Source organism: Magnusiomyces paraingens (genome assembly GCF_902498895.1).
Source record: "Magnusiomyces paraingens strain CBS 517.90 genome assembly, contig: contig3, whole genome shotgun sequence".
Lineage (NCBI taxonomy): Eukaryota > Fungi > Ascomycota > Dipodascomycetes > Dipodascales > Dipodascaceae > Magnusiomyces > Magnusiomyces paraingens.
In genome coordinates, this window is record NW_022474069.1 from 1331668 (window position 1) to 1354262 (window position 22595).

A 22595-nucleotide genomic window follows, 5' to 3' on the forward strand; every position below is an offset into this window, starting at 1 on the left:
GTTAATCACCTCCAATACAACAAGGTTTCAAATCTTCGAATATTTGAAATTAAAATTTCATGAAAAAAAAATTTTTTTTGCTATTTTAATTTTGTAAAGAATCAAGTAGTCCCTGTCTCTATTAGTTTGTTTTGTTTTTACTTTTTGTGAACACCTCGGATATAAAAAAAAATAAAAGTTTGTCCACTAAAAAAAAAAAAAAAAAAGATTATCATGATAATCAATAATATTCTAAAATTTAATGTTCAGATATTTATCTGATCTTAGTATGATTATGAAATATTGTAAAGAAAATTATTTGTTACTTGGAAATTCATGACCATTAATATTATTGTTTTCAGGAAACTCAAAATAACAATTCATTAAGTAATTATTTTTCCAGCTGTTGTTGAAAATAAAATGGTAAGCCTAGTTTTAAGAGTGGAAAGATACTATTTAACATCATGTAACCGAGTGGATTATTATCTAAATGTAGACTAGTACCTTAGGTCTTTTTATCCGACCAGTATTCTCCACGACATTTGTGAAAAAAAAAAAAATTTTGAGTACAATAAACCATTGTATATTTTGTCTATTAATAAAAAATTATTTCTTTAAATAAAAATTAAATAAGCATAGCAACTGATCATTTACCAAGCATATTAATTAGCAAATGTATTAATTAAACCCCTTTTAATCATTTGTCAGGTATTTCTAATATTCTGATATTCTAATTATAATGTTTCTAATGTTTCTAATGTTTCTAATATTTCTAACATTTCTAATAATTCTTGTCCAACGGCTATTGTTTCCCTATTGCATTCTATATGAGCCATGAATTCGTTAAAAAAGTTAGCAAAACCACAGCTGCATGGATTATTCTAATGAAATCAAATTATTGTTTTTTTTTTTAAGAAATTCAATTAATATTCATATTTAGATAAATTAAAAAAAATTCCAAATTATTTAATTATTCACATACTTTGAATAATCTGATTATCAAATCCATCAGTAGTGACATCACTTATCACTACTGATTCAAGTAATAAACGGAAAATCTAAGCTACAAAGATTATTGCGCAAGAAAGAACAAAAAAAAAAACTTTTCTTTTCTGAAATAAGACTTGTTCCCGAAAAGTGAAAATGACGTTTCTAAAAAAAAAAAAAAATAAAAAACCTTGCCAAGAAAGTATACTTAAGTTTAAGCAGCTTTAACCTGTTCGAAGATATGCTCACAAACAATCATATTTTATTTTCCCCTATTCTATTTTGTACATTATAATATATAGTTGTATAAAAATTTTTTCTTGTAAATCATGATTTAACTTGTGATCATAAGTTTAAAAGAAAGAGAAAAAAAAAAGAAAAAACGATATATGCGATACGAAGTAAAATAAAAAGAAATGAAATTTAAATGATATGTTAACGTTAGCATATGTAAATTTTACAAAAGATTTAGTCCGCACAATTTTTTTTTTTTTTTTTTGGGGGAGGAGGTGGGAATCCTGATCACATATTTAGGCTTTATGACCTAAACACAATTTATTAAGAAAATAAAGCCGTTTAATTTTTTTTGTTAAAAAAAAAGAAAAAACTATTTAATGAATAGATTATCCTGATAATTATCAAAAAAAAAAAAAATTTTTTTCAATTGCTGATCCATCAGATAATTTTTTTAATTGATTTATTTTTACATCAATATGGAGCAAAAGACATCTATAGAAAATTCAAGCCAAGGCGGGAATCCTGAAGAAATTGTTCGTGATACAGGACATCCAGATGGCTTTCACAATGGAACTAAAACTGTTGGTATCAAAAAGATTGAGGCTATGTCAAAACAATACGGAAGATATGGAAAGATTCTATTCTTCTTTTCAATGTTTTTAATTGCCTATACTTATGGTCTAGATCAAACAATCAGATATGTTTTCCTGGCACAAGCCCAATCTTCATATGGACATCACTCACTTCTGTCAACGGTTAACGTCGCTGCATCAATTATTGCCGTTGCAGCTCAGCCCTTTTATGCACGATTATCAGATGTATTTGGTCGTACCGAAATCCTATTCATTTCAGTCATTTTTTACGTTATTGGAACAATCATTGAGTCCCAAGCAGACAATGTCCAAACTTTTGCGGGAGGTGCCATCATTTATCAATTTGGTATTACAGGAATTATGCTTCTTTTGCAACTTCTTGCCGCTGATTTCTCTTTTCTTAATTGGCGTCTTCTTAGTTCCTTTGTCCCAGCTATTCCTTTTATTATCAATACTTGGGTTTCGGGTAATGTTTCAGCAGCATTTGGAACAAGATGGAGTTGGGGTATAGCGTGTTGGGCTATCATTCTTCCCGTTATTTCTATCCCCCTTTTCTTTTGTCTTTTCCATATGAGATATCTGGCAAAGAAAAATGGAGATTTTGATGAGATTAATGAAGATGAGACAGAATACAGAAAAAGAGGATTTTTCGGGTTCGTTAAGTATCTTTTCTTTAAAATCGATGCTATTGGATTGTTCTTGATCATTGCCGTTTTTGCATTGATTTTAGTTCCTCTCACACTTGCTGGTGGTGTTTCTACTGAGTGGAAACATGCAAAAATCATTGCACCTCTTATAATTGGCGGTCTCTTGATTCCTGTTTTTGTAACATGGGAAATGTACTCACCTGAACCTGTTATCCCCTTTTTCTTGATAAAAGACAGAGGTGTTTGGGCTGCTTTTTGCATTGCCGTTTTAATCAACTTCATTTGGTATATGCAGGGCGACTATATGTACACAGTTCTGGTTGTTTCAGTTAATCAAAGTGTAAAGTCTGCCACTAGAATCACTCAACTTTACTCTTTCACATCTGTTGTCACTGGTACCATATTAGGCTTTGTTGTAGCAAAAGTCAGATACCTCAAACCTTTTATTGTTTTTGGTGCATGCATCTGGATTATTGCAATGGGTCTAATGATTCATTACCGTGGAGGTATGGAAGCGAGATCTGGAATTATCGGTTCTTTGGTATTGCTTGGTTTTGGCGCTGGTTTTTTTACTTATCCCACACAAAACTCTATTCAAAGTGTTACAAATCATGAATATTTGTCGATTGTTACAAGTCTCTACCTCGCCTCCTACTATATTGGATCAGCACTTGGTAACTGCGTTTCAGGAGCCATCTGGACACAGACCTTAGCAAAAGAAATTGAAAAAGAGCTAACCAAAATTGGAGCCTATTCTTTAGATCTCATCACTCTTGCTTATGGCTCTCCATTCACCTTTATAGTTGAATATCCATGGGGCTCTCCTGAACGTATGGCTGTTGTAGTGGCTTATAAAACGGTTCAGCGATATCTTTTGATCACTGGTACATGCCTTTGCGTCCCCTTAATTGCATTCACGCTTTGCTTACGCAATCACAAATTAGTTTCGGCACAAAATAGATTTGATGATCAAGGGACACCAGAATTAAACGTTGAAGATCAGGAAAAATATCCTGAGGGTAAAAATATATCACCCAACGTTGAAGAGTTTTCCCCAAAGAAAAATATCCTTAAAAGGTTTTGGGCATAAATACTTGCACATTAGTCGTTTTTCAGTTTATAAATGTTTTGTTCAGTCAGTTTTTAGTTTATAAATGTTTTGTTCAGTTGTTTTTATAACTCATGTTTATATTTAAACATACAAAAAATATATATATATATATATATATAACAAATTAATCATATTTTTACTTGTTTACTTGTTTATGTATTCTATGCTAAAAGTAATAAGCCATCAATTTCAAAATTCCTTATAAGGTTTTTTAAAAATGATTTAATGATCAGTAGCTTTTATTTTCTGTAGCCAATTAACTAGAAAACTTCCCAGAAAAAGACTCGGTAAAATTACTTGGAGAGTCTCTGCCTCCTCTGACCCTTGGCATTGGAGAAGTTCGCAAAACACTGCCAGACATTGATGATAAAGACATGCTCATAGTAGGATATGTAAATTCAGATTGAGGCTCCTGAGTCGGAATAGGTGGTTGAGGTTTATAATAACGTTTACCAAGCGCTCCAATTTGGCCAAAAACATTTTTGTTAGAAATGGCTGTGTTTTCAAAATCATGCTCTAGATTTTGCTTACTTAAAGAAAAATATGAGCTATCAAAATTCTGAAGTTCAACAGGTGAATATGAATCATCATGCTGATACTGGCTAAACCCATTATTATAATCAGAGTAAGAATCTTGAGAAATTTCACGAATCCTTTCGTCATGCTCTTTTGCGGGGGGAGAAGGAGGCAGTGGTTTCATTGGTCGCAATTGAGGTTCCAATGTTAAAGATTCAGTAAGATTCAGTACCGGCATGTGTTCATTTAATGGTTGTAAAGACTTAAAATTTTTTTCTTTTGGTGGCGAAGGTGGTGCTTCGTTAATTCTTAAATGAGCATGTAAAGGAGGTTGGGGTAAAGATTTTCTCAAAACATAAGAGTCTGGAGAAAATGGTATTTCCTTTATATCTTCATCATCATTTATAGAGTGACCTTCTGCACCAATATCAGATACAGAGTGTGTAGCACCTGGGTATGGTAAAACTGGTGTTTCTTTAGCAGGACTTGACTTTAAACTAATAGGTTTTCGTCGTATTGACATTTTATTTGAAATTGTGGGACAAGAGTCAAGATTTTCTTCACTACAAGAAAAGCCTTTGCTCTCAGGCCTCGGCATAACTGGAAGACCTTTTGAAACTAGTGACGTACCTAAATCAGTATTACTATTGGAGCTAAAATTATTAGTTGACCCAGTGCTTTTCTGTGAGCCTGTTGAACGATTCAAAGAACTGTTAAGTGAAGTAGATGAATAAACTTGGGTTGATTGATGATAATTTGGTTCAGGAAGAGGCTTAGCTGTATAAGTCTCATTTGAGCTTCGTTGGATGTGGCTTTCTGGAACATCTGGGATTGGTGTATTAAAAAACTTGTGGAATTCATTTTCTGGATCTTTTGTATATTTTCCATTGTCAAAAGAATTATCAAATTGGTATTCAAAAGCGTTTTCTTCATATTTATGTTGTTCTGAAACCGTATGATCTTGACCTAAAGTAGTTTCTGGAGGAATTGCGGGAAGATCGATTTCGCAAGCGATTTGAAAGTCCAAGGGATTCGGTAAACTATGAGACATTGCGCTCATGTTAAAAGAATTGGAGTGGTGGGACCCACAGTTATGTGCAGAGTGTGTACCTGACAAATTAGAAGGGTCTAAGGCTGGGTCTACTTTAGGTACACCAGGAAACATGGAAAAAGAGTGTAACTGCTGGGTATTCAGGGGAGCTCTGACTGTTGCTAGAGAACTTGTTAGAGTCTGTGCAGTAGATGAATGGAGAGCTGCTGTTGATGCAGTGGCCGGTAAAGGTTGAGAAGGAAGAGGGCGCGAAGAAGCCATGCTGACCATTGAAGAAGAAAAGTTTAAAGATCCTGTATAATCGTAATAGCTGGTAGTGTCAGATCTTGTAGTGGAACAAGTTCCCGATCTGTTAACAGACGATTCCATTATGGAAGACCGCTTAAATTTGCGTCCTGTAGGTTTTTTCTCGGGATAGAAAGTCATTTCAAGATAAACCTCACCAGCATATTTCCCTTTGTAAGTAAGTTCATGCCATTTATCATAACCTTCAGTTGGAAGTGTTTGGTAAACAGGTGCCAGTTGAATTACTGTATCACCAATTAATTCGGGCTTAGACTCAGTTTCGTCTAAGATAGAAAGCTTTAACGTACTAATCTGAGTTCCTTCAATAAGTTTAAAACGCACTTCATCATCCCTATTTTTATTGTACAAAAAAGTTTCTTTTGGTTAAGACCGTAATGTAAACATAAAAAAATTTGTCATGCTTACCATATAGGAGTTTGACCTCCTCTTTGGTCTGCCTTCGATCGTTTTGCATCTGCACCAATTCGAGCAATACAGTATGGGTTTTGTTTTCCTAGTGTGCGTCTATTTGGAAGATTCCTCTAATAGTTGGTTAAAAAAAGGTGCTGATTGTTGAGAATTGGTTAAAATGGTTCCGTTTCAAACTTACTGCTTTTGCAAATATCACAATAAGAGTTCCAAAAGGCTTAGAGTCAATCAAAGAAGTGTTCATTGTAAAAAAAAAAAAAAAAAAAAAGTGGTATTAATAAACGAGGAAAGTTTGAATAAAAATTAAACAAATTTTGTAAAAAAAATGCAAAATTCTTGTTGAAATATAACGATATTTGAATAAATAGTAGAAATATATCTTAAGAAATGTGATAAACGGAGGTTTGAAAGTTCAGTATTTGCAGAAAAAATAATTAAAAATCTTTAAACAATCTTTGAAATTAAAAAAAAAAATTCAGGCTAATTTAATTATTAGCTTAGTATTAAATAAAAAAAAAAAAAGAAAGAAAGAAAGAAAAAAGAGAAGAAAGAAAAGAAAGAAATTTTAAACCTCAGAGTGCAGGAAAAAGGCTGGCTGTGGAGATTTAGGCTGGCTGGGCTCTTTTTAGGTTGGCTGGGTTCATCGATTTGAGAAGCCAAAAATATTACATAATTATTTTTCGAACACCACCTACTGTCAAAAGCAGATAGAAAAAAACAATAAATATGCATGATTTCAAATTAGGTATGTTGCAATATCTTTGTGACAGGTAAAATATTAACAAAGCCTGTTGCGCACGCCCAAAAAATAATTGTAACATTATCTATTAATAATTACAGCGTTATTGATTACAATTTAGGTTTAACAAAGAAATTTGCTTAACAAACGCAAACATGAAAATAGTGGTGGGATATTTTGTGAATAGCTTACTGACGACAGAATTTGTAAAATGATAAGAATTCTTTATTTCAAATGATCCATATTTATCTGTTCTTTCGAAATTTCTCAACGATTTTTATTTATTTTTGTGTCAATGTTTTGTTTTGTTTTGTTTTGTTTTATTATTCTTATTCTTATTGAAATTGAAATTGAAATTGAGAAACTTCTATTTTTAAGCCGTGCAGGAGAAGTGTTTTGTGGATTAAGTTTTAAATTGTTTGAGTTGTTAAAACAGTTAAAACTGTGAATGAATATAGAAATCACAAAGAATAGTCAACTTGTAAACACAATTGACCACTCACTTCACATTTGGTAAACTGTAAAGGTTTCTTGAAATTTGCCAATAAGTATTATTCAAATAAATCTATGTCAACCAATTACTTCTTTTTCTTAATAGAGAGTGGAGTGCATTAATTAATGGAGTTGCAAAAAAAACTATATGGCTTCAATATAATGCAAATAGTGGAAGTCACATCGAGTTCAATATTATTTCTATTTTATAAGAAAGCTTTGGTAAACAAATATTGATACTTTCTTATTTTGTTTTACTAGATACAGTAATACAAAAACGTCTATCTTAAAACTTGTATCCTGAACTCCATTATCGATCAACATATCATAATAAGTTTGCCTTTTTTGATGAAGCAAACAAAGTGCTTTTCTATAAAACTAATCAATAATAGCTATTCTTGTTTATGAAGATAAGTTCCAATAAGTTTAAACTAAACTTAGTTGAAATATTGATATCAGGCTAGATGGCTTACAGCATTATTCATTTGTGTTTGTTTTAATATATTTGTATGAATATATTGTTAAGTTTGTATTAGAGACTTGTTTCCTCAATATTAGGATTTATTTATGCTTATTCTTATTCTTATTATCGGCTTATTTATAAGTTGATACTGTGAAAAGTTAGAACTAGTTACGTCTTAGATGTAACTGCCTAAGGCATATTAATATATGTACTTATGTAGTTACCCCATATATTCATCCTTAACAATGCTGTCCAATCAATTTAATTATGCTTAGTAACATTAAGCCTCTATGTGTTTAATCACTAGATTCGCGTCAATATTTATTTTTACGCGTTTATTACATAACTTGTTTAGGTTCCTATGACAACAAAAACAAGCTGTAAATGTTAATCATTTCCAATTATGGAAATTTATAAACAAAAAATAGAAAACAAACATAGCTTGATATGTTTAAAAAACATCCTTAGAAACGGCGGCTGAAATATGAGGTTTATTATTTGTTTTTTTTTTTTTTAAAAAAAAGATACCTACTTCCTAAATACTTTGAATTTTATTTTCTTTCTATCCTCTTTTCTATTTTCTATCATTCATTATTCATCGTAATCTTTTTTTTTTTTTGCAGGACATAAATTAACGTTATTAAAGTCATTCTTGAGAGATCATCAGACTATCCTTAAGAATAATAGTCAATATGTCTGATGTTAATGGCTCGGACATAATATCATCGCGTTTCGACCTTCTTGACTTGACGACCTCTAACGATTACGCTAACGCTTCTAAAAACCTATCTAGTCTGTCAGAATTGTCACCTCCCATTGATTCTCATCAGCCTATTCAAAAACAATCATTTTCTAGCTCCTCTTCAACTGCTTCTCATTCCTCTTTTTCTACTGAAACCGACTGTACTTCCAACAACCTCTCAGAGTCAAGTCCTTCCAAGGTTCCGATTTCAGCTATTATGTCTTATAATGAGAAACAGCACCAACAAAAGCAGTCGTCTCCCTTGGTTTATGAGCAGGAAAATCAAAGCGACGAAATTCCTTCTGGAATCCCATTAGCTGGTGATCTTGACGAGGATACTATTTCAGAATCGATTTCTTCTGAGTCGCTCTCTACAAAACCGATTACTAGTAATATTCTTGACACTCCTCGCCGAGTTAGTGACAACTACAAAAATTTTCCAGCTGACAGCACTCCTACTCATAGTACCTCTAGTTTTCTTCCTCTTGAATTGTCTTTTGCTAACGATGACTTTTCTTCTCTGATTCTAAAGGATTTTTCTCGCTCAACCTTTAACTTTTCACAGCCTCCTCTCCCAGGATCACTTCCTACGACTGAGTCTTCTTTGGGGCGTAAAAACACCATCTCGGTCAAAGGAAAGGTATCTACTACTACTACTCAAAGTCAAACGTCTCCAAATGTTTTTGAACGTATGCGCTCTATTCGTGTGTCGACTGCTAGATCTGTATCAGGTTCTTCACGCTCTGCAGAGCTGGAGCCTACGTTAAAGGATGAAATCAATCCTGAGACACCCGTTTCCCCAGTTGTCTCAGTCATTGAATCTTCAAATCCTTTTGAAGCTACTTCGGTGGAGCGTGGCAATAGCGTTAGCAGCAATTTTACTACCTGGAGTTCCAGCACTAGCTCTTCAAAAAATCCACAAATTAACAAAAATCTTTTACCACCTTCTCAAACATCTCTTAATATTCTTTCTTCTCCATCACGTACACCATCAACCACTTCTTCCACTTCTAATGGGTCCTTTGATTCTCATATAGCTGCCCAGCTTTGTACTATCCCTAGCCCAGTATTAAATGCAATTTCATTTTCACCTCCAACAAATGCAGTGATTGTTTCTACGGAAGATAATGAAGATGTGGATGCGATTTCAATTTTTTCTGAGCAATCTGAAACTCATCTTGGACGTGGACGAAGCTTTCGCACTGCTTCTGCTGAAACTCACTCTAAAAAGAGTTTAAATGAAGAAAATGAGCTGAATGAAGATGATTCTAGGGCTGATGTTGTCGAAGAAAAGAAAGATGAAAATTCATCAAAAGAAAAAACATCAGAAACTGATATTGACCCTGAAGACAGAGGTCGCTTATTTGTTCGTGTTGAAGGTCTTCAGAATCTGCAACTTCCCATTCTTTCTCATCGCAATCCTAGATTTAACATGACGCTTGATAATGGAGTTCAGAGCGTAACAATTGACTCATTACCTATTACAGCAACTAATCCTGGTGTTAATCAGGAGTTTGAACTAGTTGTTGGAGAAGATCTTCAATTTATTCTCACATTTCAAGCTTTTCAGGATCCTGCTAAAAACACACCTCCACTGAAAACTGAAGAGGAAATCCGAGCTGAAAGAGAAAGGGAAAGAATTGAAATGCAAAAGGAAGCTGAAGAAGAAAGGAAACGCTTATTGCTTCAGGGACAAGAAAGATTGCGCCGAGAGAAAGAAGCTAGAGATGCGGAAGCCGCAGCTGCAGCTGCATCTCAGCCTACCACACCTCAAGGAAGCCCTAAGAAACAAAGCAAGTTTAGATCTATTTTTTCTTCTCCAAAGAAAAAGCATTCAGCTGCCCTTTCTGCTGCTTCTCAACAGGGGCTTTCACAAAACGCAATTCGTTCTACTACTACCACTCGTGCTATTCAAAATACCACTGCTTTAAGAACTAGAGATCTTGCCGCTCCGCCAAAACTTAACATTCTTAAACCCTCTATTTCTAAACCTTCACCACCTGCTAAGAAACCAAAAGATATTTGGGAAGGTCTGGTAGGACCTCATGGCGAGTTTGGTAGATGTTATCTTGTTGAATCACAATATGAAAAAGAAGTGTACGGTCGCTCTCGTACTTTCAATATTACTTTGTACAATGAATGGGCTTATAAAGAGGTGACAATGTTTGACATGAACAAGGAAAACACCAAATCGAATGGGTCAGATATTTCTACCGGTAGCGACTCTCTTTTCCCCCACGCTGGTTCGACATCAAACTCCCTTATTATCAAAAAGGTGCCACTCGAACCATCGAAAATTGCATCTTTGCAAATTACGTTTATGTACATTCCGCGTGCAACTATGGGTGGAAAGCTTCCTCCCAGTATGAAAGCTGCTATCCGTGAATTATCTTTGATGAAAACCTACAAAAGTATTTCATTAGATGGATACTTGTCACAAGAAGGAGGCGATTGCAATTACTGGAGACGAAGATGGTTTACACTCCGTGGCGCCGAACTTGTGGGTCATACAGAAGATACAAAAAAAGTTCGAAGTGTGATGAACCTTACAAATGTATCATCTATTGTTGACTTTGATCAGATGTCTCCTCAAGATAAACGTGAGATGATGGCTAGTTGTTTATATTATGATCGTGCATTTAGAGTGACCTTTAAGGACGGAGAAGAAATCACATTTTATGCTGACTCTATTGATTCCAAGGATGCCTGGTTTGAGGCCCTCAATATTTCAGTAACCTATTGCACTGGCAACTCTTATGAATGGACTGATGTTGTTATTGGTTATCACGAGTATGAAAAGATGAAACTAGCTGAACAAAGATCTGCCAGAGTTCAATCTTAGTTATTGATCTTTTCTCTTTATTTTATTGTTTTTTATTTCTTATAATCATTTTTAGGCCACTATAGGCGTTCAAACTATTTTGTTACTGTTTTCTTTTAATTATTGATTTTTTAAGTGTTTTAAATAATTTCCAAATATGCTATGGGTATAGATTTTCAGTTTGTAAACTACAAAATATAAAGCAATAGCCAAACTTACTTTATATTGGAGTCGATAAATCAACCTTAGTTGCTTCAGATAAGTGATTTGAATGTCTTAATGATAGTTCGGTTCTCTATTTTATTTTTTATATAAAGTTAGTTAATAGGCAGCTTCATCATTCCCATCATCATCATCATCCATTCCTTCACCATCATCAAAATATTTTTCAGCATTATAATCATCGTCGTCATCCGATTCAAATTCATCATCAAATTCTTCTTCGGGTTCATCATTATCATCACTCTTATCATCATCTTTATCATTTCCGGACCCAGCAGAAGCTTTAAGTTCTTCTATTTTTGCCTTAAGTTTACGCTCCCTGGCTTCAGGATCATCATCTAACTCATCACCAGCTTCCGTTAATAAAAGCTCAGCTGTAAATCGTGATAAATCTAGTTTTCGATTTATCTTTTTCCCGGATCCTGAAGTGATGTGTCCCATAGGTTCGTATAACTCTTTAGGGAAAAACTCAATGACATAAGGATGCTCGTCAACTGCAGGCTTAGTTCCTATCCGTCGTTTTTTGGTGTATCTATCAGTATATCTTTTGATTCCATCGTTCAGTTGTTGTCCCTCGTCAATTTCTATAGCTATTGCCGCTGTCTTTTTTTTGCTTTTTCCAGTAGATTCATCTACTAGAGGTCCAACATAGCTGCCAATATAAAATGGACCATCTCTTACTTGATTTCGAAACTGAAGAAATTGTGAAGCGCATAGTCGTTCTACCCTCGTGGGCTTAGATTGTAAAGGAACCGCAACTGGAGGGTATGTAGGCGTGGGAAACGCATATGAAAAAGCTTTACGCTCTTCTTCAGTCATAGGAGCACCAGCACCACCTCCTCCTCGTCCGCCAAAACGACCACCACGTCCACCGCGAAAAGACATGTTACAGAATAATATAGGTTTTTTAATAAAAAAAATTAGGCTGTTGAACTCAACCAAAAGAGAACTTCTGATTTTAACAAATGGAATAAATTTATTAAAATCGCTAAAAAAAAAACTTTAGAATATAATTTAACTCTTGACTTATATATCGTCAAGCTTAAGGACAGGCTTTCTTTAAAAAAAAAAAAAACGCGCTTGTGTATCGAATCAATTAGTAAGTCAAATCTTTACACTTCTGAAATTTTTTTAAAATCATGGTGACCAAAAAAAACATTCACGTGATAAATCACGTGGAGTAATACTATTTTGCATAGGGCTGTTTAATACCATGGATCATTTTGTTATGATTAAATTATGTGTCAATTTAATTTCATATTTAACTTAAAAAAATTAAATAAACGTAATACAACTAAAAATAAATAGCAATAAACAAATAGTTAATCATACTCGTCCATGCATCTGTTTAAATAAAAATTAGTTTTTAATAAATTATATTACAAAATAGCAAAATAGGGAGTTTTTTTATTTATCATTAATAAATAGTAATGTTTTTTTATTTGTTGTAATTGTAAAAACGAGCGTAAAAATTCTCAATGCCAACTAGATGATTTCATGTATGTTTAATGGAGGAGTTCATTGATTTCATCATCAGAATCTATGTCGACTTCATTCTGAGCCATTTCGGCCTTACGCATAGCTTGCTTTTCAATGTACTTGCGACGTTTTTCAAATCTTTCTTTGGCAGTATTTCCCCAGCCCCAAGAAGCACCGCTACTTTTAGCACTAGTACCTTTGACCTTAGATTCCATCTTCTCCAAAGCAACACGTTTCGCTTCTTCATGGGCTTCTTGCTTAAGAACATCGTCTTCTTCTTCTTGTTGTCGTTGATATCGACGAGTTCTCCATTGAACAAACTGTTGTCGCATCAAAATATAGCCACAGACAATAACAATAATTCTGATCCAATCACGAAAGTCATAATCCTTGAGTGATTGTAAAAAATTTCCACCAAGTGCCATTATTAAAGTTAAACTTCTTAAAAGTTCTTATCAAAAAAAAAATGAATCAAATAGAATAGTGAGATTATAAATGACCAAGTTTAAAGAAAGCGAAAAAATGTGGTGAATTTTGCTGATATAATATGGGAGAAAGGGGCAAATTTCAGAGGAAATGCGATGCAGTTGTTTTTTTTTTTTCCTTGTGCGTTTTTGATAGGTGTAGCCTTTAAAAGAAATCAAGACCTGGATTTACTTTTTTAAAAATAATATTTTAAATGTAAAAAAGGCACTGCTGTATTAATAATTTAATAATCGCAATACTCTTCAAGATTTTAGGAGATATTTTAAATTGGCAGTGTTATATTTCAGATTGGTAGCTGTTTTAATGAAAACCACTGGAATTTCATGTTTTTTTCTCTTGTTTATATACTGGTCGTTATGTTAAAGAAACCTACTTCTTGGTAAGCATGATCTGCTTATTATTTAACACAGAATAATGGGAATCAAAAGCAACTTTATTATTCTGTTTAGCTAAATCATGTAAATTTTAAATCTTCTTTCACCACCTACCTGTTTATTTCTTTAATGCATAAATTTTGCTCAACAAAAGTCCAGATTTAGTGTTTTCGTGGAAATGAAATCCATGTGAAAGCTGAGTGTGTTTAACCAGATGTTAACATCATTTAAGGACAATTAAAATTAGCATTTTATTTACCGTACTACTGTATAGCTATAAAATCAAGTAATTAGATAAATTGTTAAGTTAACCATAACCAATTTATAGAGGCCAAAATGTACCCCTGTTGTTGGCTGTCTTTGACAGCTTGAAGTAAAAAAAAAAAAAAAAAAAAAACCTAGATCACATAAAAATTACTACTTAAAACCATAAGATAAATTCATGTATAGGCTGACCCAATATTAATATTTATCCTTTAATTTTACACCTACTATTCTAATTTAAAAAATGACATTTATTTGAACAATTCCAAATAACCATTTCGGTTTTTTGGCAACTAAATATCTCGCTCAATAAATTAATTATTCTTCAATATAGAATATGAATATCAAATTTACGGTTTAATATTTTTTTGAATATAAGCTTGTTTCCACTTATAATTAAAGAACATTTGAACAGTTTTCAGAGATTACGATTACAGAAATTTTCATTTGCAACCTTATAAGACATAAATATCGATCCAAAATTTACAACTGCAAAAACAGTTTTTTTTGTTACATTAGAACTATTCCCCATTTATATCGTACTTGTAGTATTTTCATTTAAAAGAGGCCTTTCTTTTTATTCCTTGTTAGGAATCTCGACTGGAAATTTTTTGTTTGGTGTAGTCCACAAGCGCCTAGTGAAATGATATTTTTGAGATCTCTAGAGGAAAACGTAACCGCAACTGGACATAATCAGCAGCCACCGATCAAAACTTATTGTGGTCTTGCTTTGGTTAACTTAATATGCTGCCACCGAAATCGGTGGTCTACTTAGGGCATCCTTTGGCCGCTAAGAGCTTAAATTTTTATGACCGTTACCATTAAAAAGCAATATTGCTTTTTTGTAAATCAATGAATATCAAGCGCCACTGTCCTAGACAAGTGTTGATATATTATCACGTGATTGTATTTCTCAAAGTAGAAGTTTGTTTACTAAAAACCGAAATATTATTATACCTTAACCACCAGTACGTAAAGTTGAAGTTATCTTGTTTACTTTTGCGAAATTTTGTTTTATGAAAAACCGACCATGCGATAGTCTACTATTAATCTTATCTTAATAGTAAAACCAAGCTTTTTCTTTGTTTCATTTTTAACCAAAATAGCTACCTTTTTATTGAATTTTCAAAAAAAAAAAATTTATTCTTCCCCGTCACCATGAAAAAACTTCCCTTAAAGTTTTCTCGCAACGGAGGCTCTGCTCCAGTTGTTGACGATGAATATTCAAATAACATTGATAAACATACTTCGAATTTCCACCACTCAAAAATCAAAACTCATCATCGCAGTACAACACAGGATATTATGAAAGAAATGAATGAAAGAGCAAAAAGTAAGTAGTAATATCTGAAACTTTTATACATATATTAACATTTAAAAAAAATTAGGTATACTTGAAAGCACCTCATTTGATTCCACACCGAAAAAACTTTCTACATCCCCAAGTTCTTCGCCTTTAGCTCTTGCATCTGTTTCTGCAAAGCTGTCTTCCAGAAATTTTAATAAACACAGCCAAAGATATTTCAAGGCTCATCAAAAGGGGTTTGCGAAAATGGAAGGTATTGATCAGCATTACACTGTTAACTCAGGAAATGGCACTCGGCAAATCCATGTTCAAGATCGCAATTTTTCCGAAAGGCTCGGAAAACGTATTAATTTGAATTCCAACTTACCAAAGCATTCTATTTTAAACTCTTCTCCATCTCCAAAATATTGCGAAAAGTCTTGTACTGATAAGCCAGATTTGAAGACACCATCCCATCTACGCACTACTCCATTAAATCTTCTAAACCAAACGCCCGAGCAAGACTCTCCAAAAAGACTATCAAACCAATTAATTTTATCATCTTCTAAACGTAGAAGAGTAAGCGAAATTGGTCATATGCAAGAAATGGAGAATTCTAATTCAATTTTGGAATATGATCAAAACAGTCTTTTTTCCCGGTCAAATCTACGCTCAGGAGTAAATTTGGACTACAAAGAAAGTTGTCTTCCAAATCAGTCAAAGCCAGACATCAGAGTCAACACCTTGAAACCATCTTTGCAAGTGAACACAAGTAATCTAACATTATCACCCACAAAACCTTGTACAAATAAATCGCATATAAGGTCAATTTCCCCAACACCATGTCCACACCGTGACTTCAGTCCGGACTTACCCTCAACGCATCAAGAAGACCTTCAAAAACTACGCCTATCCAGACCTACTTTAAAAATTCAAAAGCAATCATTTCCAACAAAAAATATGAGAGAACCTTTTCAGTCTCTTCGGACAAATTGCAAAATTCCTTCAAATTCTAATTTAAGGAGAATAGAGAGCAATGAGCATTTAGCAGTAACAAAAACCCGTCAAAAAACATTGCTGCCTTCAACCTCTTCCATAAAACCGATTGTTTCGTCAGCTAACTTTAATACATCAGCATCTATTCATACAGGAAATCATGACCAAGTCATTCGTAGGACACCATCGTTAAATGTTTTAACATCTTCTTCAAAAAACTACAGTTCACACCCTTCAAAAATCCCTATTTCTTCATCAAGCATGGCGCTGTCATCATTTAACAATTTAGGAGTGTCAATGATACCGCTAAAGACACATGGGACTACACAAGCCTCTTATGCTTACTCTGGTTCTTCTGAATCTTCATCATTGCCATCGCCGTCATCATCATTGATTCCATCGTTATCTGCATCAGTTTTACCTTATCCATCTAGACTAGAACGATCTAAATACTTTACTAAATCAACACCAAACCTTTCGAAATCATCATGGAATAACAATAATACGCAAGGTATTACGGGTTCTACTCTTCGATATACATCTGGGCGAAATAGATGTGTTTCATCGAATAAGTAAATGAGTGTGTAAAAATAATTAGCAATATCATTATTAGTATCAAAAACTTGTAAACACATCAGTAAATTATAAAGGTAAATCAGTGAGATTAAAAATTACGGAATAGTGATGAATAGTATGTAATGTAACTAATAATTAGCAGAAGCCAATTGTTAGTAGTATGATTTAGCATTTTTAGGGAATACTGAAACCTAACCTCAAACTTAAATTCAAAATGTAATTACAATGTTACATTCATCAGATGGTTTAGATTTTCCTCTCATTTCTCAATTCTCATTTCTTGTTTTTTTTTATTTTTTGTTATTAAACATTGCTCCTATACTTATTTACCTGCCATACTCACCCTTATTTTTTTTCGAAAAAAATATCAAAACTACTATTTGAGAAGAAAACATATTTTGCAGTTATCTGCCAATTTTTTATTTAAAAATGTCTTTATCCCTGAGTGATGTGGACAAAAATGTTCTTTCCCATGTCATTAAAGAAATGTACCCATCGATTGAAGACATGGTCGACATCACGCTTAATACATTTTCAAATTTTGATGATGCTATCACTAATTTAAAATTTATGGGTGCTGATGATATTGATCACATTAAAATTATGGAAGCCTATAAAAATGAGTTACAAAAAAATATATATATCCCGTCATCTAGTTCAAGCTCTTCAACAAAACTAAACACTGACGACATTCCGGGAATGGATGATATCGAAGACGATGACTATATTCCCAACTATGATAATGAAACCGCATCTGATAATAAGATTTCAACGTTTAGTCACCTTTCTCCATCTGTTTCGCCTCTTTCTTCACGCTCTTCTACTCCGGAATCAACTTACCTTGCAACAAATAAAACAACAACCAACAATAACTCAAACAAAAATAGTAACCATCTGTCTCGAGATATTCGATTTGATGAGAGCAGGGAACATTCTGAAGATTCCTTCACCTCTTTTGAAAGAAATAGCTCTTTAGATTCTTTAGGTAATCTTGAGTATACTACCCCTGTTACAGTAAAAAATAAAAATTCTGATGTTTTGAATGATTTTAAAAAAATGAAAATATCCAATAAGTTTGAAAATCAAGATTACCAATGGGATGATAATGCACATGAAGCGGACGGGGAAATATCAAATGGTTTTGTGACAAACGACGATTCTGATGATTCAATAGGAATTGACGACGAGACGTTCCATCAATACCTTGATTTTCTCCAAATGTCGTTTCCAGATGTTAGTTCCGATATTATTGTCAAAACTCTTAAGGAATGCGATTATGATCCCGGCCGCACCTCTGACCAGCTTTTGAATATTAATGCAATCGAGAATCATGCTTGGGGTAACGTAACCGAACCTTTCAATAACAGAATTTCAAATGAAAGTAATGACGACTCTGGTATTTCTGAAGAAGTATCAAATATTGCTTTTCTTGTTAATTCGTTTCCAGATATGTCAAAAGATGTTATTGAGGGAGTTTACCAATCAAACAATCAAGATCTAATTCGTTCTTCTGACGAATTATTAACCTTACAAATGCTTTCTAATGATCCTAATTTAACAAACATATCCACTGAAAATGTCCAGCAAGATGATTTGGATCCTGTGGCTTTTCTTAAAATGTCTTTTCCACAAACTTCTGATAAGCAAATTGCAGACGCCTTAGAAAGTAATGATGGTGATGTAATGCTTGCATCAGATGAACTTTTAAGCGCAGAAATTATTATTAATTTTAAAGAGGAGATGCAATTACACCAGCATCTTCAAAAGTTGGCTGAAACAGAATGGGAAAAGTACCGTCGTGAACAAGATTCTTTAGGAAAATTTCAAACAGTTCGTTCACGTCATAAAAAGGACAAAGCCAAAGATGAAAACATTGATTTTTTGATGGATAATTTTGGTCTTGATAAAAAAGCAGCTCAGATTTTGTACGAAAATAGCAACGGTAATCTTTTTAATGCTATTACCTCTATTATGAACAAGAATGCTAAAAAACAACCAGTAAAACACTCTCGCCTTTTGACATCTTTGGATATGAAAGTGCAGCGTCCCGGTTCTATTTCATCTGTTCCTTCTCCATCGTTTCGTGGTTATAAGCCTAATTCTGCTCCTATTCCTAAACATTCTGTTAAAGAGAGTATATCAAGACCTTCTACTGCCATTGATGCTTCTTACATCAATACGCCATCTTCTTCCGGAACCACTGCTTCCACTGGTAGTTGGAATAATATGAACATTCAAGACCTTGTGGATGAAGAGCAAGAAACTCGCATGGTTTATATGAGACGTGCTGCTGAGGCATATCGCAAAGCAAGCTCTAACCCTTTGTATCGTAGTGTCGCTGGACATTACATGAACATGGCTCGTCAGCATGCAATTTCGAATAATGCGCGTTTAGCCTCACAGTTTGATGAGGTTTTGGCTCGCCAAACTACTGATTATAGTATTGATTTGCACCATCTTTCGGTAAGCTATGCTTTAGATGCCACACGCACTAAAATCGAAAACTGGTGGACGAAAGAAAGTAGTTCTCGTGGGGCTGCCCGCACAGTTCATCACTTACGTATAATCACGGGGGCTGGGACGCACAGTGTTGATAATATTCCAAGAATTAAAAACGGTGTTAAAAAGATTTTACTTGAGGGGAATTGGAATTTTACTGAACATCGTGCTCATTTTGATGTTTATGGGCAAAGGAATTTGAAACAAAAGACTAACGCGTAGTCAGCAAATTTTAATATAATTATGTAATCCAAGTATTGTGTAAGCTAAATTTTTGAACACACCACCATAAAAAATCTCATCCTCGTTACATCTAGTGTCGCGTCTTAAGTAATTTTTTAAACCCGTTTTTGATTATTGCGAGGATTGATTTACGCGTCTTTTATTAGTCTATATATCCTATAAACACATATATCTATTATTGAGTAGTCTTCAGCAGTTATCATATTCCTATTTTTTTGACTTTCAATAAGTTACAAATTGCGATGGTATACATGAAACCGAAACATCACCGGAATAGTAGTCATGTCAATGATAAGAATCAGCTTGGTACAATAGGACGGTAAGAATTAAAAGTACGCTTATAGGATATTCTTTAAAACTAACTCAAACGCGTAATATAGAAAAGGTGGAACTGTCTTGCCAGATGGAATTAGACGAGATGAAACTGGAATGGAACTTATGGAAGATTACTATGATAGCCCAAGCAATGACAAGCAAAAATCTTTGGCGTCAGCTCAAAAGGATGTAGGACCATCAAAAAACAAAACAGAGACGCGTCATAATCATGCAGCTAGAATATTCAGTACACCTACAGCAACATACTCAAAAAAATCTTTAAATGACTCTAATAAGTCTACTAAATCCTTTAATTCCATGTATCGACGGGCAACAACTGGCCCATTGGTGTCTTCTCCAGCAAATAGGCAAAAAAATTCATTTAATGAGGTAATCTCTGCAACTCAATCAACGCTTGCCGCTCGTTTAAAAGATTCTCCTACTGTTCTTTCTGATAAAGACATGTTTTCTCATAGTGTGGATGACGTTAGTATGGATTTAACAAATAATCGATTGAAGTCTCCTAGATCAGAATCTTTGGCAGGAAAATCTAAATCGTCTTTTGTCAATTCATCACCTATCCGGAATGGTCAGTTACAAGATACTTCTTTTCTTCAAGTGTCGACCGAGGCTACAAAAAAAATACAGAATGAGTATATATTATCCCCGACATCAAACGGAAAAAAAATGGCATCCAGCTCTGTAAAACCTAGATTGTCTACTCGGATGAAGTCACTTAACTTAGCTCAATCTCAGAACCCCACTAAAAGTGCACCAAGCTTACAACATAAAAGAAACGAAGAAAGAAACGAATTAAACTCTGCAAAAAGCCACGACCCTCTTAAAAAAGCAACTGAATCTATTAAGGCGAAAAAGATAGCACAGCGAACTAATAGTATAGTTGAAGAAGAAAATGACGGTCTGCCTTTACCAGTTTCTCGAACCGGACCAAAACAAGGAGGAGAATTATTATTTGCTTACACAAGTGAAGAAGAAGAAGAAAACTCTCCAACAGAGGATCTTCCAAAGCGAAAACAATCATACGCGTCGCAAAAAGGTCGTCGCAAAATTGAAAATAAAAAAATTGTTTCTGAAGCCGAAAAATCAACTTTAGGTTCTTTACAAGCCCAAAAGAACATTCCAAGTACACAGTCTATAAGAGACGATTACTCTGATGATGATTTTGAAAATGAAATTGAAGTTGAAAAAGTGGAGCCTCGTAAATTTCAAAGTAACGCCAAAGAGCTTTCGGTGTCACAATCTAAAAAAAATACTTTGAACAATGCGAAAAGGGGAGGATCGTCAAGGAGAAAAATGTTAGCCACAAACCCTGATACGGCTGTAAGCCAAAAAACTGATGACAATATCGATACAGAAATTGAATTTGAAGAGATAGAAGAAGAAGAAGAAGTGATATATGAAAAGGAGCCTTTACCAGTATCTTCCATAATTTCAAAGAATTTGAGAAACAAAGAAGACAAAGATTCTGGCCTTAAACCAGAGTCTACTTTGGAATCTGAATCTGAATCTGAATCTGACCTTTTTTCACCGCCCCCCCCAAAGCCAAAAGCTCAAACTGGTAAAGCTGGTGCTCAAAAGCAATCAACTAAAAGAATAAATGCCTCTAATTCCTTTGTGTCTGAGAATAGTGCTTCTAAATCACAGAAATCAGCAACTAAACACACGGCCACTGTTACGACATCTTCAACTAATTCTTCCACTAAACCTTCTGCTAAACCTGCCGCTAAGCCTGCTGCTAAATCTGCTGCTAAATCTGCTGTTCAACCTGCTGTTCAACCTACTTCTAAATCTGCTACAAAGCTTGCCACTATTCAAAAACCGAAGTCGGTACCATCTGGAAAAGCTATTAAAGCAAAAAATATTAGAGTTGATTTAAATGAATCTGCTCCAGGGTTGAGACGTTCTGGTAGAGTACGGGTAGCACCCCTTCAGTTTTGGAAAAATGAACGAATTTTATACACCATGAAGCAAGATGAAGAAGCGCATACCAAAGTCCCTGGAATTAAAGAGGTTTTTCATCGGGAAGATGAAGATAGTTCTGATGAACTCACTCATTCTAAAAAACGGAAAACAACAAAACGAAAGGCAAGGAACAACACATTAGAAGAGACTGATCCTGTAATCCAACGTGCTGTAAAGCGTGCAAAGAATCTGGTCAAAGAAAACAGTGTTAGTGGGCTTGTTCATGACTACAACTCTGATGGAAATATTACAACGGAGCGTACAGAAAAGATGGTTTTGGCATGGGGCAATCATATCAGCAATAACCAGTTTTCCTCTATCCCGGGATCCACGCACAAGTTGCTTATTATGTACCCTAATTACAATGGTACTGGAACGGCTGCTGGAATGATTGTTTTTGATCCTAACGGTGAAAAGCCGTTTAAACCTTCGCGTGAAACTGACTACTTTTTTTTTGTGATTAGCGGAGTAGTGGAAGCTAATATTTCCGAAAATGTTATCTCAGTGGGAGCTGGTGGATCATTTCGAGTTCCAATGGGAAATTACTACTCCATAAAAAATTTGACAGAGAAGGAAGCAAAGCTGTTTATGGTGCAGGCCAAAGATACAGCTTTTAGTAATGCCCTTAAAGAAGCACGTAAAACTGATGGTACTGGTAATGATGAGGAAGAGGAAGAGGAAGAGGAGGATGAAGAGTAGTTAAACATGCCGTTCTAATGGCATAAAACATTTATTATATTTAGTATGTGATACAATCTTTAATAAGTTAATATATCTTAAT

General features: G+C 34.1%; 8 protein-coding genes across 8 annotated transcripts; 5 read left to right on the plus strand and 3 right to left on the minus strand.

Annotated features, from left to right (window-relative positions):
• Positions 1-1679: 1679 nt before the first annotated feature.
• On the plus strand, positions 1680-3533 carry SAPINGB_P003720 (uncharacterized protein; the record flags this gene model as incomplete). Its single annotated transcript, XM_031998436.1, has 1 exon — positions 1680-3533. The coding sequence occupies one exon, from the start codon at positions 1680-1682 to the stop codon at positions 3531-3533; it is 1854 nt and encodes a 617-aa protein (XP_031854327.1).
• Positions 3534-3810: 277 nt separating this feature from the next.
• SAPINGB_P003721 (uncharacterized protein) lies at positions 3811-6079 on the minus strand (the record flags this gene model as incomplete). The annotated part of the gene is made up of 3 exons (XM_031998437.1): positions 3811-5758; positions 5833-5948; positions 6017-6079. 3 exons carry the CDS (start codon positions 6077-6079, stop codon positions 3811-3813), a joined length of 2127 nt encoding a protein of 708 aa, XP_031854328.1.
• Positions 6080-8221: 2142 nt separating this feature from the next.
• SAPINGB_P003722 (uncharacterized protein) lies at positions 8222-11113 on the plus strand (the record flags this gene model as incomplete). Its single annotated transcript, XM_031998438.1, has 1 exon — positions 8222-11113. One exon carries the CDS (start codon positions 8222-8224, stop codon positions 11111-11113), a length of 2892 nt encoding a protein of 963 aa, XP_031854329.1.
• Positions 11114-11413: 300 nt separating this feature from the next.
• Positions 11414-12199, minus strand: SAPINGB_P003723 (uncharacterized protein; the record flags this gene model as incomplete). Its single annotated transcript, XM_031998439.1, has 1 exon — positions 11414-12199. One exon carries the CDS (start codon positions 12197-12199, stop codon positions 11414-11416), a length of 786 nt encoding a protein of 261 aa, XP_031854330.1.
• A 620-nt stretch (positions 12200-12819) lies between these two features.
• On the minus strand, positions 12820-13218 carry SAPINGB_P003724 (uncharacterized protein; the record flags this gene model as incomplete). Its single annotated transcript, XM_031998440.1, has 1 exon — positions 12820-13218. The coding sequence occupies one exon, from the start codon at positions 13216-13218 to the stop codon at positions 12820-12822; it is 399 nt and encodes a 132-aa protein (XP_031854331.1).
• A 1857-nt stretch (positions 13219-15075) lies between these two features.
• On the plus strand, positions 15076-16774 carry SAPINGB_P003725 (uncharacterized protein; the record flags this gene model as incomplete). The annotated part of the gene is made up of 2 exons (XM_031998441.1): positions 15076-15250; positions 15306-16774. 2 exons carry the CDS (start codon positions 15076-15078, stop codon positions 16772-16774), a joined length of 1644 nt encoding a protein of 547 aa, XP_031854332.1.
• Positions 16775-17203: 429 nt separating this feature from the next.
• SAPINGB_P003726 (uncharacterized protein) lies at positions 17204-19495 on the plus strand (the record flags this gene model as incomplete). The annotated part of the gene is made up of 1 exon (XM_031998442.1): positions 17204-19495. One exon carries the CDS (start codon positions 17204-17206, stop codon positions 19493-19495), a length of 2292 nt encoding a protein of 763 aa, XP_031854333.1.
• A 272-nt stretch (positions 19496-19767) lies between these two features.
• Positions 19768-22513, plus strand: SAPINGB_P003727 (uncharacterized protein; the record flags this gene model as incomplete). The annotated part of the gene is made up of 2 exons (XM_031998443.1): positions 19768-19835; positions 19897-22513. The coding sequence occupies 2 exons, from the start codon at positions 19768-19770 to the stop codon at positions 22511-22513; spliced, it is 2685 nt and encodes an 894-aa protein (XP_031854334.1).
• Positions 22514-22595: the final 82 nt, after the last annotated feature.